Source organism: Erpetoichthys calabaricus, chromosome 4, assembly GCF_900747795.2.
Source record: "Erpetoichthys calabaricus chromosome 4, fErpCal1.3, whole genome shotgun sequence".
Classification (NCBI taxonomy): Eukaryota; Metazoa; Chordata; class Cladistia; order Polypteriformes; family Polypteridae; genus Erpetoichthys; species Erpetoichthys calabaricus.
The window spans coordinates 200,430,199-200,444,035 of record NC_041397.2 but is presented as its reverse complement, the minus strand read 5'-3'; the positions used below and the strand labels follow the sequence as shown (position 1 = coordinate 200,444,035).

Genomic DNA, 13,837 nt, shown 5'->3' with positions numbered 1-13,837 from the left:
CCACCGTGCCGCCCACCAAGACCATCGCCTTTCTTTATTTTCAGATATTGTGTGATGGGCACAGGTGAGCTGGTCATGTGGCGGCTTGTTTTGTGTCTCATTATTGTTTGGCTGCTAATTAAGGAAAAAGAAACAACTAAGGGGCTTGAGTCAAGTTAATTAAAACTAAGGCAAAAGAAGTTAATTAGCAGCAAAACTAGTCACTAATGAAGAACATGGTTAGAATGAAAACCTGCAGCCACTGTGGCTCTCCAGGACTGGAGTTCGACACCTGTGACCTAGCACAGTGACTGAACTGCTATGGGATTGTTCATAATTGTTGAGATGTTTTTGTTCAGTTTCAGTGTTTTGTAGGCTTTATGTTAGCATAAATATTTTAGATTAATTGTTGTTACAATGAAAAGAGTGTATACTTCTTACTCTGAGGTCATGAATATGCCTCATTGTTTGTTTTACTGTTTCTCTTAGGTTTATGTAGCTTGTTTGTTTTTAGAAAGAGCAATTTATAATTGAATTGTTTCATAGGTTTTATTACAGATTCCCATTCCCTATAAAAACCTTATGTTTTTATGTCATTTTATTTCTGCAGAAATCATTAACCATTATGACTATTATGAAATAAATAATTTTTATTAACAGGAGAGTCTCCCTTACAAGTTGTTGTAGCTGATAGAAGGTTTTCTTCTGGATTATTGTCCCCAGGAAGGAGAAAATGGTAAAATTCAATTTAAATTATAAAGTAAAAGCAGTTTTACTTAATATTTTACTGGTTGTATTGTATTTCTCAATTAAAAGAAAAAAAAAGTAACACTTTTTTTTTTAAATAACTGTAAATTGTTTCAGTGAATCTCCAAGGAGAAGAAACACAGTTTTGGCTGGACCAAACATACCTCCTAAGATTACACCGAGCAGTGTTGTTCAGTTAACAGAGCAAGAAGTTGATACAGTCCAGGAGATTATTGGTGAAAACTTTCCAGTAAATATTGCTTTTTTGGTTAAAGAGTATATTTTTCAAATTGCCTTAGACTTATACTAGGTGGTTAGATCAACTTGTTTATGAGAATGTCTTCTATAAGTGTGGATTGTTTTACGTATAATATGTGTAGGCACTTTAGGTAGGCAGCATATATCTATGTTTGCAGATGTGATGTAGAGGTTGTTTAAAGCTCTTTCAGCATTGCCTCTTTGTAAGCATTTTTGCCTATACAGAATTTAAATTATTATTGTAATAAATTTTTCTATTTTTTTAATTTGTCTTAGTTTGAAAATTTAAAAAAAATATTGCCTTAAAAGCTTTTTTTTTTTTTAATTTAGCAAATGGTTATTGAAAATGCAAGAGAGAAGATACTAAGTGACAAATCATTGCAGGAAAAACTTGCAGAAAATATAAATATGTTTTTGGGAAGGTAAATGCTGAATTACTGTGTTCAATAAATGTAATTTTTTTGTGTGTAGTGTATTTTGTAGCAATGTATAATACACTTTCAACTAATGTCACTGTTAAATCATTTTGCATCTTTGAATTATTTTTTATTAACAATTTATTCAATTAAAATATTAATTTTTGGTAATGTCCTTAAAGCATATATTTGGACTAGTGTTTTTAAACTTGGAAAATGGGCACAGTACTGCTACTTGTAGTGTTTAGATATTTGGCAGAATACTATTACTAGTAAAAAAAAATAAATGTAAACTTACGTATATAAATATTGAGAATATAGTTCTGTAATTTACTGCTAGTGGTTGTTTAGATTACATTAAAACAATTATTTCTAAAAGCAAAAATGTTATTGTTTTATTTCAATACTAGTGAGACAAATATTCAGCAGATTTCAAAGCAGTCTACAAGCAGTGCTTTAGTTCCTGATCAGTCTATTGATGAAATCCTAGGACTTCAGGTAATGCTTATGGTTTCTTTTTACAAGTAATATATTAATCAATCTTTTCATTAGTGACATAGTCACATGTAAAGATCTCTGGCAACTCAGAGATGAAATTTTGTAAATAAGAGAAATATCTGGTGATCATTCTGATTGAGGCAACTACTGCACAATGGTTGCTATTTACATTTTTGAATGTACTTTCACCATAAAATATATATTATTATTTTATTTTTGTTTTTTGTTTTTTTTGTTTTTTTTTGCTGTGCTTTTACAGTACCTTTTGTTACTAGCGTTCATTTTTCCATGTGGTAAAATAAAACTATTTGGAAGTTATATGTGCTATTTCTTTAAGGTTCTGTGTTGTTTCCCTATTTCAGGGAGAGATCCACATGACTGATGAGGCAATACATGATATTCTGGAAAGGACAGAATCTGATCCTGCTTTTCAGGCATTGTTTGACTTGTTTGATAATGGTTGGTAACATAATTGCAGTCTGTTGAAGAAAAATGACGTGCTTTCTTAGATCTTTCTGTTTATTTTATTTAATTACAATGAATACAGTATTTATTTAATGTTAAAGCACTGGGTATAACTAGCACACACAATTTAACCTAACAAACAGATGTTTAGACTGAGAAAAGAAATTGGGGTACCTAAATGAAATAATGGCTCAGCCAGCAGTCTAACTTGGCAGCGCCATGTCTATCTACAAAGACTATAGATCAAAAGAACTCACTCCTGTTTTGATAAACTGCTTTGAGAGGCTAGTGATGGGATACATTAAAATGAATATTCTAGATAGTTATGATCACCTTCAGTTTGGATTTCATCACAACCAGTTCACCAAGGATACTGTATCCTTTGCACTTCATACCATCCTGGCACATGAGGATAATAGACAGATAGTGTGAGCACCAGGGAGTGAACAGGCTTTTCAACACCTAACACAACAGACACTAGGCACAAATTCAAGCACAAGACACGTTTATTACCAGTGGGAAGCGCTTCTCCATCACTCCCCATAAGCAGCAAGCACAATACAAAGCACCAGTTAAATATACAGCACTTCATCTGTTGTCTGTCAGTCCTTATCTCCTCCACTCTTCATCAGGCAAATGTCGTACTCTCCTTCTCGACTCCGGCTCCTCAAGTGAAGTGAAGCGGCTCCTTTTATGCTGCACCTGGAAGCACTTCAGGTGGTTCATCAGCATTATCTGGAAGTATTTCCAAGTGTGATGGGAACCCAAACTAGGGATCTGCAGCTCCCCTTGGTAACTCGCACAGTGTGTATCTGGGCTGTGCCAAACTGCAGGAATCCAAGGTGCCACTTCAACTTGTGGGGGGGGGGGGTGTTTGTGGTTTGGGGGGTTATGTCATCTAGCGCTCCAGGGGAAGCAGTGTCCTGAGCATATCTGCTGCCTTGGTCCTTCCAGTATATTGGTGTCCAGCCATCTGGCACAATACAGTGGAGAAAACTTTATTTGTCCCCAGGGGGAGATTTAGCTTTTTACAGAAGCTCTTTAAATAAATAAATACATAAACAGGTAGATAAGTAAGTAAGTAAATAAATAAATATACACACAGACTTTAGTCTGAACACAGACTGGATTTACTATAAAGCAAGAAAAATTCAAAAGAAAGAAAAGTTTGGACTTTGCTTTCACAGTCACAGAGAGGCATTATGCAGATGTATTACTGTTGGTATAAAGAAGCCCCAGTAATGTTTCTTGACACACTTCTGAATGATTTGTTGGCTGAAAGTACTCAGTGTTAGTGTGTCAGAGAGAGGATGTGTAGCATTGTTCATAATGACACTGTTTTGTTGTAATTCTTTCTCTTCACTATGACCTCCAGGGGTTCCAGAGTGTGTCTCTTAACTGATACTGCCTATTTAATTAATCTGTTGATTCAGTGGGCCTCTCATGAAGTGATGTTTCCAGCCCAGCACACCACAATATAGAAAATCACACTGGCGATCACATAGTTATAGATGATGTGAAGGATGTCACTTTCCACATTAAAGGAACGCAGTCTCCTAAAGAAAAAGAGCCTGCTCTGCCCTTTCTTATATAGTTCCTCTGAGACCAGTTCAACCGGTCATTAATGACCCCCAAGTACTGAAGTGGACCACATTCACTCCATGAATAGTGACTGGCAATAGAAGCTCTTTGGTGCAACAAAAATCAATGACCAGTTCCTTGGTTTTGCTGATGTTAGGTTGCAGACAATTCTCTTTGCACCAAGAAACAAACATTTTCATCTGAGTCTTATACTTATCAATACACCCCGTAAGTGCAGAATCATGTGAGAATTTGTGCAAGTGATATGACCTGGTCTTGTGTTTTTAGTCTGAGGTGTACAGAGTGAATGTTCCAGTGTCATCCACATCTGTATCAGAAACACAGTTCTTTGAGTGTCCAACAGAGTCCATTATACAGGACAACATCCACCTGCATATCTTTCAGTTTACCCCTTAACAGGGATGGCTGAATGGTGTTAAATGCGCTGGAGAAATCAAAAAACATAATCCTTACAGTGCTGCCAGCTTTCTCCAGGTGAGAATAATCCTTGTGGAACAAACAGTTATGTGTGTCCTCAACTCCAGTCTTTGTCCGATAGGCAAACTGCAGTGGGTCCAGGTTGTCTTCCACAAGAGGACTCCTATAGTCCAGGACTAGTCTCACAGAGGTCTTCATGATATTAGACACAAGTGCCAATAGTCTGTAGTCATTAGGTGAAGAGGTGCCTGACTTCTTTGGAACAAGAACAGTGCATGGTGTTTTCCACAGCAGTGGCACTTTCAGAAGCCTTAGGGGCAGATTGAACAGGTGACAGAGGACAACACAGAGTTGGTCAGCACAGGCCTTCAGAGCTCGAGGACCGACTCCATCTGGTCCTGCAGCTTTTTCTGTGTGTAGTTTCCTCGGTTGTTGCCTTACTTGGTCTTCAATTACAGACAGTCCACACTGATGGTCAGAGGCGGACTTGTCACTAGCCATTCCAGTTGACGTGGTAGGAGGAGTTGATGTAGTATGGATTGTGTGGGGAGACTGGTCATTGAAAGGAGGTGGAAGTGGGAGGAAAAAATCTATTAAAAATTGGTTCAGGGAATTAGTTTTGTCTACATGCCCTTCTAGTGCCTCAGCCCTGGAGTCCAGTAATTATACACAGTCCGCTCCAAACATCCTTTATATTATTCTGAGTGAGTTTCCCTTCACTCAGCTTTTTCTTTTGCACACACTGTACAACCTTCAGATTCCCTTTGTCACCAAATTTGAATGCCCTCTTTTTTTCATTCAGGAGACCTTTTAGTTCTTTAGTTATCCAGGGCTTGTTGTTTGGAAAGCAACACACTGTTTTTGTGGGTACCACTGTGTCAAAACAGAAGTTAATATATTCTGTGATGCAATTACAGAGTTCCTCAGTATTGTCCTCATTTGACTTGCAAATCATTTCCCAGTCTGTCATTTTGAAGCAGTCATTCAGAGACATTTTAGTCCACATGCTGTACTTCTTCACTGTTCTGGTGGTAACAGTTTGCCCTCTAATAACAGGCTTGCAGCTGGGAATAAGATGAATCAGGTTGTGGTCAGATTTGCCTAAAGGGGCAAGTAGATTTAACTTAAAAGTAATCTTTAGCATTTGAATACAGCAGGTCTCGCTTGTTATTTCTTCAAGTGAAACAAGTCATATACTGATAGAAGTTTGCTCCTAAGTAACCTGGTTAAAGCCCCCACATATTACAACTGAAGGTTCAAAATGAGTCATCATTATAGTGTTGGTGGCAGAATTAATCACTTCCATTGTGAGGTCCCCATTTGTGGAGAGAGCAATATAAACATTAATAAGGACAATGTAATTTATCTTCCTGTGGAATATGTGGACATATTCCGACAGCTAGAACTTGAACTACAAAAATAATAAAAACTGTTACGTGACAGTCATTTTTGTAGACTACAGTTCTGCTTTTAACACTGTTGTATTGGAATGCTCCAATCAGGTTTTTGAAGGCCAGTACTGATCACAGATTTTGTTACTTGATTGGCCGATTCCAGTACCTTTTTTTTTTTTTGCATTTATCCCTTTTAAAAACAAAGAGATGCACTAATCTCTTGCATAACCAGACATATTTAAGTTTTATGTCCTATATTAAAACTTTTTATAATTAACCCACAGATGTTAACTGTTCATTTTTTGCTAACAAAATGAAATTCTGTAGGCTTATTGTTCAGCGACCATATAATACTAAAATAAATAACATTTCCTTAAAATACATACTTAAATAAAAGATGTGCAAAATATTTTTCCATAATACATATGACGTAAAAGATGCACAGAACCAGTGTAGTGATCCTAATACTTTCAAGTGGTTTTTATTGATGGTCGGTGTTGTGGTTAAGGCTTTAGACGTAGGACTTCAATCCCTCAAGTTGTCTGTTAAAATTTTGCTGCTGATACTTTGTGACCCTAAGCAAGTCACTTTACCTAATTGTGCTCCAGTTGGAAAAGCAAATTAAATAAAACTAATTGTATCTCAGATGTTGTACGTGGATAAAAGTGGACCTTGGATAAAGGTGTCAGTCAAATAATAAATAAGTAATATTAGCATGACTACAGAAGTATTGTATAATCTTCGGTCATATACAGGTATACACACATACTAGATGAAATGATTGAAAACTCCTAGTTTAGTCGATTGATTTCTGTTGGGCCTTAAAAATACATTTTCCTGAACATTGTTATAAGTGTTTATATTATGATATAATTTGTAATAAACATTTAAAAATAACAATTTGAAGTGTTTGTGCTACAACTAATATATTTTATTGGCAGTTTTGACTCTGTTTGCTTTTTTTGATAACAGGAAAGAGTAAAAACAGTGATGATGATTCTCAAGAGCAGTCTAATGTGACCTGCCAGGATAACATGGTACCTTTGGACAGCACTGAAAGAAGTAAAGAGCCCTTAGAAAATACTTCTGAAGCTAGAGGTCAAGGTATTACCAAATAAATGTTTAAATAAATATTCTTGCTCCTTTACTTACACTGTGTTTGGGATTCTTAAATACTGTACTGCATGTCTACTTAATTGACCAAATTTTAAAAAAGTATCTTAGTATTATATATAATCTGTGAATAAGATTTATTATATATAATATATATATAATGTTGCATAGTTTACTGTCAAATAACGCAAAGAGTACGAGACGCATGTTTCACCCTTATTTGGGCTCATCAGGCATACACACTCCACTGCACCGCTCATGGGGATCGAACCTCGGACGTCAGAAGCAAAGCCTCTTTATGTTGTGCCACGGCGTGTGGTTCATTTATTTGACAGCCTAGACATCGGGGTAATTACATTCATAGCATTTGCAGTCTGAATCACAGTCTGATTGTATGGGTGGTTACCTACCAGGTAACGCTTGTGGTTGGTGTGCAAGTCGGCAAACATCCGCCACGGATGCAAGAAGCAGATCATAGAATGTTGCATAGTTTACACGTGTGTGTGATATATATATAATGGTTGAAATAGTTTACTGTTAAATAATGCTAAGTGTACACAAACGTTACCTGGTAGGTAACCACCCATACAATCAGATTGTGATTCAGACTACGAATGCCATGATTGTGTGTGTATATACTGTATATATTCCAAATATTGTTTTTAATAAACATTTAAAGTAAAAATGCAACTAATGAAATTGAAACAATTCCAAATAAAAAAAAAAAAGCTTTTAAAATTGTATATCCGATTAACCAAACAGCAGCACGGTGGCGCAGTGGGTAACGCTGCTGCCTCGCAGTTAGGACCCCTGGGTTCGCTTCCCAGGTCCTCCCTGCGTGGAGTTTGCATGTTCTCCCTGTGTCTGCGTGGCTTTCCTCCGGGTGCTTCTTCCCACAGTCCAAAAACATGCAGGTTGGGTGGATTGGCGATTCTAAATTGTCCCTAGTGTGTGCTTGGCGTGTGTGTGTGCGCACGCCCTGTGGTGGGCTGGCGCCCTGCCTGGGGTTTGTTTCCTGCCTTGCACCCTGTGTTGGCTGCGATTGACTCCACCAGACCCCCTTGACCCTGTAGTTAGGATGTAGCGGGTTGGATGATGGATGGATTAACCAAACACAGGGGTTGGCGAGCGAAGCCCCCTAGTTTTTTAAAATAATATATATATACACATATACTAGCTGTGTATGCCTGTGCTGTAAAAAGCCCAGGCTCCTAGAAACTATTGAAATTGTCAGAAAAAAATTTAAATGCAGAATTGATGGTTTCGTTTTGTGGACATGCACATCCCCGTTGTCTGTCAGCCGCTGAGCGAGTTTCTCTCTCATTTGTCTTTCTTTGTCGGTTTCACTTTGGCGACGGAGTCTCTTTCTTTCAGCTTCATGCTGTAGCCTCGTACGTCTTTCATCTTCTAACTTGTTAACTCGGGGCTGCCTTGCCAGCTCTTTGAGCTTGATGCTGTAGCCTCACATTTCCAGGCCAGACAGACAGACAGACACACTTCTAAACGTGGACATTTACATATAAGATATGTTACAATGTATTTAATTTCTGCTTTCATTGTATAAATAACTAAAGCTAAATTCACTCCACTGTTTGTTTGATGCCCCCTTTTTATTTTTCAATGCATTAGCCTTAAGCTGTAATTCTAAGTATGCTTTAATCCAGAAATGTTTTGTACAATGCATTATACCTGTTCTGTTTTACTGTCTATACCAAACAGTGACAGAAAAAAGATGATCAGAAAGCTGGCGTTTAGAGCTAATGAGAACGAGCAACACTTAGCTTAAGGTGTGTTAGTTGATGATAGTATTAATGAAAGTTTGCCACATACTGAAATGTCTGTTTGATAGTTTTTTCTAAATTAAATAGTTCAGTACTTTGCATATAATATGTGAATTATATGTGAATTAGGATTCTTACAGTTAACCATGATAAAATAGTGAGCTTGAGTAATGACAACATTTTTTGGGTAATATGTTCACATTGCAGTGGTGTTAATAAACTATTTTAAATGTTGTTCTCATGTGTTTTCTTTCTCTTAGGAACAAGTATTGAAAATAAAGGGCTTGAAATGGACAACACATTATCCAAAACAAAAGCTATTCAAGAAAATAAAAGCAGGAAATCAGGCAGAAAATCTTCAAATTTGCTTCCTGTTGTCTCCAAGGAGCTAAAATGCCCTGATGAATCAGATGAATATTTGCCTTCTGATAAATTCACATCCTCAGATAAAGATGGCACTTTTGGTAGCTTATGTGCTACCAGCAGTGAGAAAGAGGCCTTGCTGTCCACAATTTCTGTACAAATAAATGAAAGTCTTAACACAAGTCTTTCCACAGTCGATAAAGAAGTATCAAGTACATTGAATGTACAAAATGAATGTGAGATGGAGACTGATCAGCCAGCTCTGGATCCGTGCCAATTGGAGGAACTGCCACCTGATACAGTACAGGATTCAGGTACTCTGACTGCCAATATAAAGTCACCAAATAAAAAATTAGACACTGCTGTTGCTACAGAAACAAGTATTCAACTGTCCCAGTGTGATACTACACAGGGTTCTGTTTATGTAGACCCTAAAGAGTCTAATGAGCAGAGAACAGAAACTGCTGACAGCACACAAAAAGCTATAGAAAATTGCCAGCAACCAGAAATAATAATACAGCAGTTTCAAGGATTTCAGATAAGTAACTGCTTATTGACAACTCTACAGCCCAGTTCAACCATAGAAACTCATAAAACTCCAAGTGATGTAGTAGCTAAAAATATCATGTCTCCTCCAGCTGTTAAGCAGAAAAGAAAACCTGCAATCTTGCGTCGAGGAGGTAGCAGCCCATCTTCTCTTAAAGGAACTCCCAACAAAAAAACATCTGCAGATTCAAGTTCAGAGGCAGAAAGTAGCAAAACAGAATGTATGCCAAACTCAGTTGAAACAGTATACCCTACATCTTTTGAAAGTTCTACGACATTGAATACTGCTCTCCAACTTCCTGCTGGGCTTACTTGGTTGCACAAAGATGGTACCAGTAGTTCAAGTGAACCAGGGTTTGACAGCAATATTGTTTCACTAAAAATTATAATTAGCGATGAACAGAAGGATTCTTCAAGTGATTCTGAATTGAGCCATGCAGTTTCTAGCATTACAGAGGATCGTATACCCACTATTATTTTATCATCACCAGCTAAATCACCTGAAAAGGCTAGTCTTGCTGTCAGTTCAGACATGAACTCAGATGAAACTGTTCTGGCTGTCACCTGCCTGCAAAATGAAGAGAATGCATCTACCTTGGAGAGCAGTTCACAAATGGCAAAGTCGGATGATCATATTTTAGGCATTCAAACTCTAAATGTTGATAACAGTGTTCAGTTGTCTTTGCCTAGTTCTGCAGATGTTGTTCAAGAAGGAGGATTTATTCAGTTATTGCCTACCTCTACCACATATGGAGGTTCAAGTAACTACATAATTGTAGCTAATCAAGCTACTATAGGCAATAGTGTAAAGCAAACCCATCCAATTGGGCAAGTTACTCCTGCACCTCACAACCTGAACAGTCCCTTGGGATCCAGGTCAATAGTTTCTGTTGGCCAGACAGTACCACACAGCTATGGCCCAGGTATGTTATTAAAAACAAATACTGCAATCTCTTTTCTTACTCGCTTGACATCTGAAACTTTAATTTTCTATAATATAGAACTGAACCATTATTAAGTAATAATCGTTTGTTGTCACAAGGACCGAGTGGTATTATGTAGGGATGGGACATGAGTATTGTTTACTCAAAATCCTTTTCTTTAAAAAAAATTAAATTTACCAAGCAAAAGTTACCAGTTTAATTACCAGTTTAAAACTAATGTAGTATGTAATGGAGTTTAAACTACAAGTAGAGAAGTTAATCTGCTTTTGCAGAAAAGAGTGAAACTTCTACAAAAATAGATCAGAAAAATCACAATCATGTCGCTACTTCCTTATCTGATCTGATTTCAGGGGATTTCTTAAAATAAATTTTCTACACTATAAAGTGAAGTTTCTTAATGTGATTGTGGTTAAAAAGATTATAGAATAAGTTTTCCATGATGATTAATAGTGGTAATTAAATCCCATGGCGTTCATAAAGGCCATGTGATCATTGAAATCATGGAAATGTTTGTGAACTTTGTAGAACTCTGCGAAATGCTTTTAAGTTATGTGGAAGGAGGAACTGAGCTAGTTTTGGGAGGATTATGATGAACTGGTCTTTTAAGCGTTCTTGAGGGCTAGAGAAGCATCTGTAATTTATGCTTGACCGTTTATTAAGACTAAAATTGTGATCTGATCTGTGAGACGGCAATGCCAATCACTGTGAAACTGTGCAAACAGCAAAAGATGGAGACAGAAAGAATACCACAAACAAAATGAAACAGACTAACAATAAGTAAATAAAATACAGATCATTGTGTTCACAGAGTTCCAATCTTGGGATACACATTGGCCATGCCACAAAGCAGTGGCATGCGATTGGCTCATTTCATTGTAGTAGCTCCAGGCACAGCTTCCCATGTACTTTCGGAGATGCTGTGCACTTTCTTCTTCCATCAAGAAGAAACAAACGTTTTGTAAATAGTAATACATGTTTCATTAATATTATTTAACTAGCTGTGTAAACCTGTGCTGTAAAAAGTCTGGGCTCCTAGAAACTAGCAAAATCAACAGAAAAAAAATTGAAATGCAGTGTTGGCAGTTTAGTTTTGTCAATGTGCTCGCCCCCCTTGTCTATCAGAGGCTAAGCATGTTTCTCTTTACTCAGAGGTTTTGTTTTGCCGATGTACTCGCCTTGCTTGTGTATTAGTGGCTAAGTGAGTTTGTCTTTTGTCGTCGGTTTCACTTTGGCGACAGAGTCGCTTGCTTTCAGCTTCATGCTGTGGCCTCACACTACTTTCTTCTTCTGACTCGTTAACTTGGGGCCGCCTTGCCGGTTCTTTGAGCTTCAGGCTGTAGCTGTGCACTTCCGGGCCAGACAGACAGACACACACACTTCCACGCGTAGACGTTTATATATAAGATGATGTTTTATTCTAACACGAGTAAGGGGAGGGATCTTTTAAGGCTTCTTTTGAGATGGTAGCTGGACACATGGGTAATTGCTTATGCAATTTAGCCATATGATGCTGTGCTTCCAGCAGGGATGAGCATTATATATCCAGTGGCTGCACTCATAATAGTCTAATTATGGGCAACTGATGCACTGTTTCTCAACCTTTATGGTCCTTCAACTCAGTTTTGCCTTTTTAAATTCATTAATGACCCACTAGCAGCCAGTGCAAACTACACCCATGCAGAAACCAGTGTGATTTGAAGAGTAGGTGGGAGATTCCCCTTTGGTGAAATAAGTGCGATTTGAAGAGTGGGTGGGGGATCTCCCTTGGTAAAACAAGTATGATTGGAAGAGTGGAAGGAAGAGTTCACCTTCGTGAAACAAGCTAACTCAGAAACAGGAGAACATATTGTGCATCACAGTGTATTGCTTAGGTGACCCACTCGCAAGCCAGTGATGGCAACTCACGACCAAGTGGTTGAGAAACACTTAGTTAATGTTACCCTCAAACAAAAGTAGTGCAAATTTTTTCTGTCTTTTTTTAAAAAAAATTTATTTTTAACAAATGCTGGTTGGAAATCCTGCTGGAGTACTGATCAAGTTGTGAAAAATATATTTGCCAAAGACAGGCCAAGGTGAATTTCCACAAAAATATTTAGCAAACTATTTCACAGATGAGCACAGCATATTTGTTGCTAAAATGCGATGCCAATTTTCATTGGTCAATACTAGTAATTAACTTTATTGTAATGAAATAACTGTGGAATCAATGGCCCTTGTAAAGATGGGTGTAGTGAAAGGTGCTATTTAAAAAAAAAAAAAAAAAAAAGGATTGATTGCTATTGATGTAATGTATCTAAGCTGGGAAATTCAAAATCAAAACTTAAGATGTCTTTTTTTCCCCTCTTAATGAAACCTATGAAATGGCACATCACTTGATTTTTCACCATATGTCCTCTACATCTATTAACAAATGACTGTTTAAAACTTTAGCATCAATGATAGTGGTTGTAGTAATTGAGAGGTGATGCTGTTTTATTAAAAGTAGCATACATACAGATTAAATAACAGAGCAAAAGGAGATTAAATTTAATAAAACTAGGGGGCTTCACCCCCTGCTTGCTTCGCTCGCCAACCCCCCCCAGACTTAGTGTCTCTGCCGCTCGCATTGTGAAGAGGGGGCCTGAACGCACCCCATGGAGATGCGTTTGTTCCCCCGAAACCCCCTCCTAAACAGTGATACAATGGGAAACAAAGGTTTTTTTGTTTCGTTTTTTTTAACCTCCTCTTTGCTCCATCAGCTGTTGGCTTGCTGCTGCCTCTGTGCTGCGTCATCTGCATCTTATGCGGCGGTTCAAACATTAAAAGCCTGTACAGCAGCTGTCCTTTTCTCTCACTGCCTTGTCTCTCTTCTCCCCCAGACATCCTCTGCTCCTGTTGGGGGTCCCGCTCCCAAGGCGCATCCCTGTGAAGAGGAAGATTTTCTGTTCTTTTAATTGAGAGACGGAACCGTCCCCTCCGACTACACACGGAGCTCGATTCACTCCTGAAATAGACTTATGTTTGTTTAATGTATTTGAATAACGTTTCTGTCTCTCAAATCTCCTGTGTATCTGTGCAACTCTGTGACCCAAGTGTGACAGCGTATGTGGATTTCACCCTTCACCAAACACCAAATCTTTTAATTCTCGCAGATACGCCTCTTCATTGGGAAGAAACAGTACTTTTCCCTGATGGCAACACGAATTAGATGATCTACAAGTCTCCGACTTAAAGTCTAAATCTGAACAATATATTCAATCTCTTTTTTCGCTGTTCCGTTATTTCACCAAGTAATAATTTCTGTTTGTTTGCACTAATGCGATGTTTACTATCAT

General features: G+C 37.7%; 1 protein-coding gene across 2 annotated transcripts in view; it reads left to right on the top strand.

The window, feature by feature from the left end:
• npat (nuclear protein, ataxia-telangiectasia locus) overlaps positions 1-13,837 on the top strand; it is a 54,880-nt gene that overhangs the window by 19,637 nt on the left and 21,406 nt on the right. For both annotated transcript variants that reach the window (XM_028800177.2, XM_028800176.2), the window contains exons 7-13: positions 640-715; positions 844-976; positions 1,315-1,406; positions 1,811-1,898; positions 2,261-2,357; positions 6,749-6,880; positions 8,931-10,502. In XM_028800177.2, coding sequence (XP_028656010.2) covers positions 640-715; positions 844-976; positions 1,315-1,406; positions 1,811-1,898; positions 2,261-2,357; positions 6,749-6,880; positions 8,931-10,502 — 2,190 coding nt within the window. The remainder of the gene's footprint in view (positions 1-639; positions 716-843; positions 977-1,314; positions 1,407-1,810; positions 1,899-2,260; positions 2,358-6,748; positions 6,881-8,930; positions 10,503-13,837) is intronic.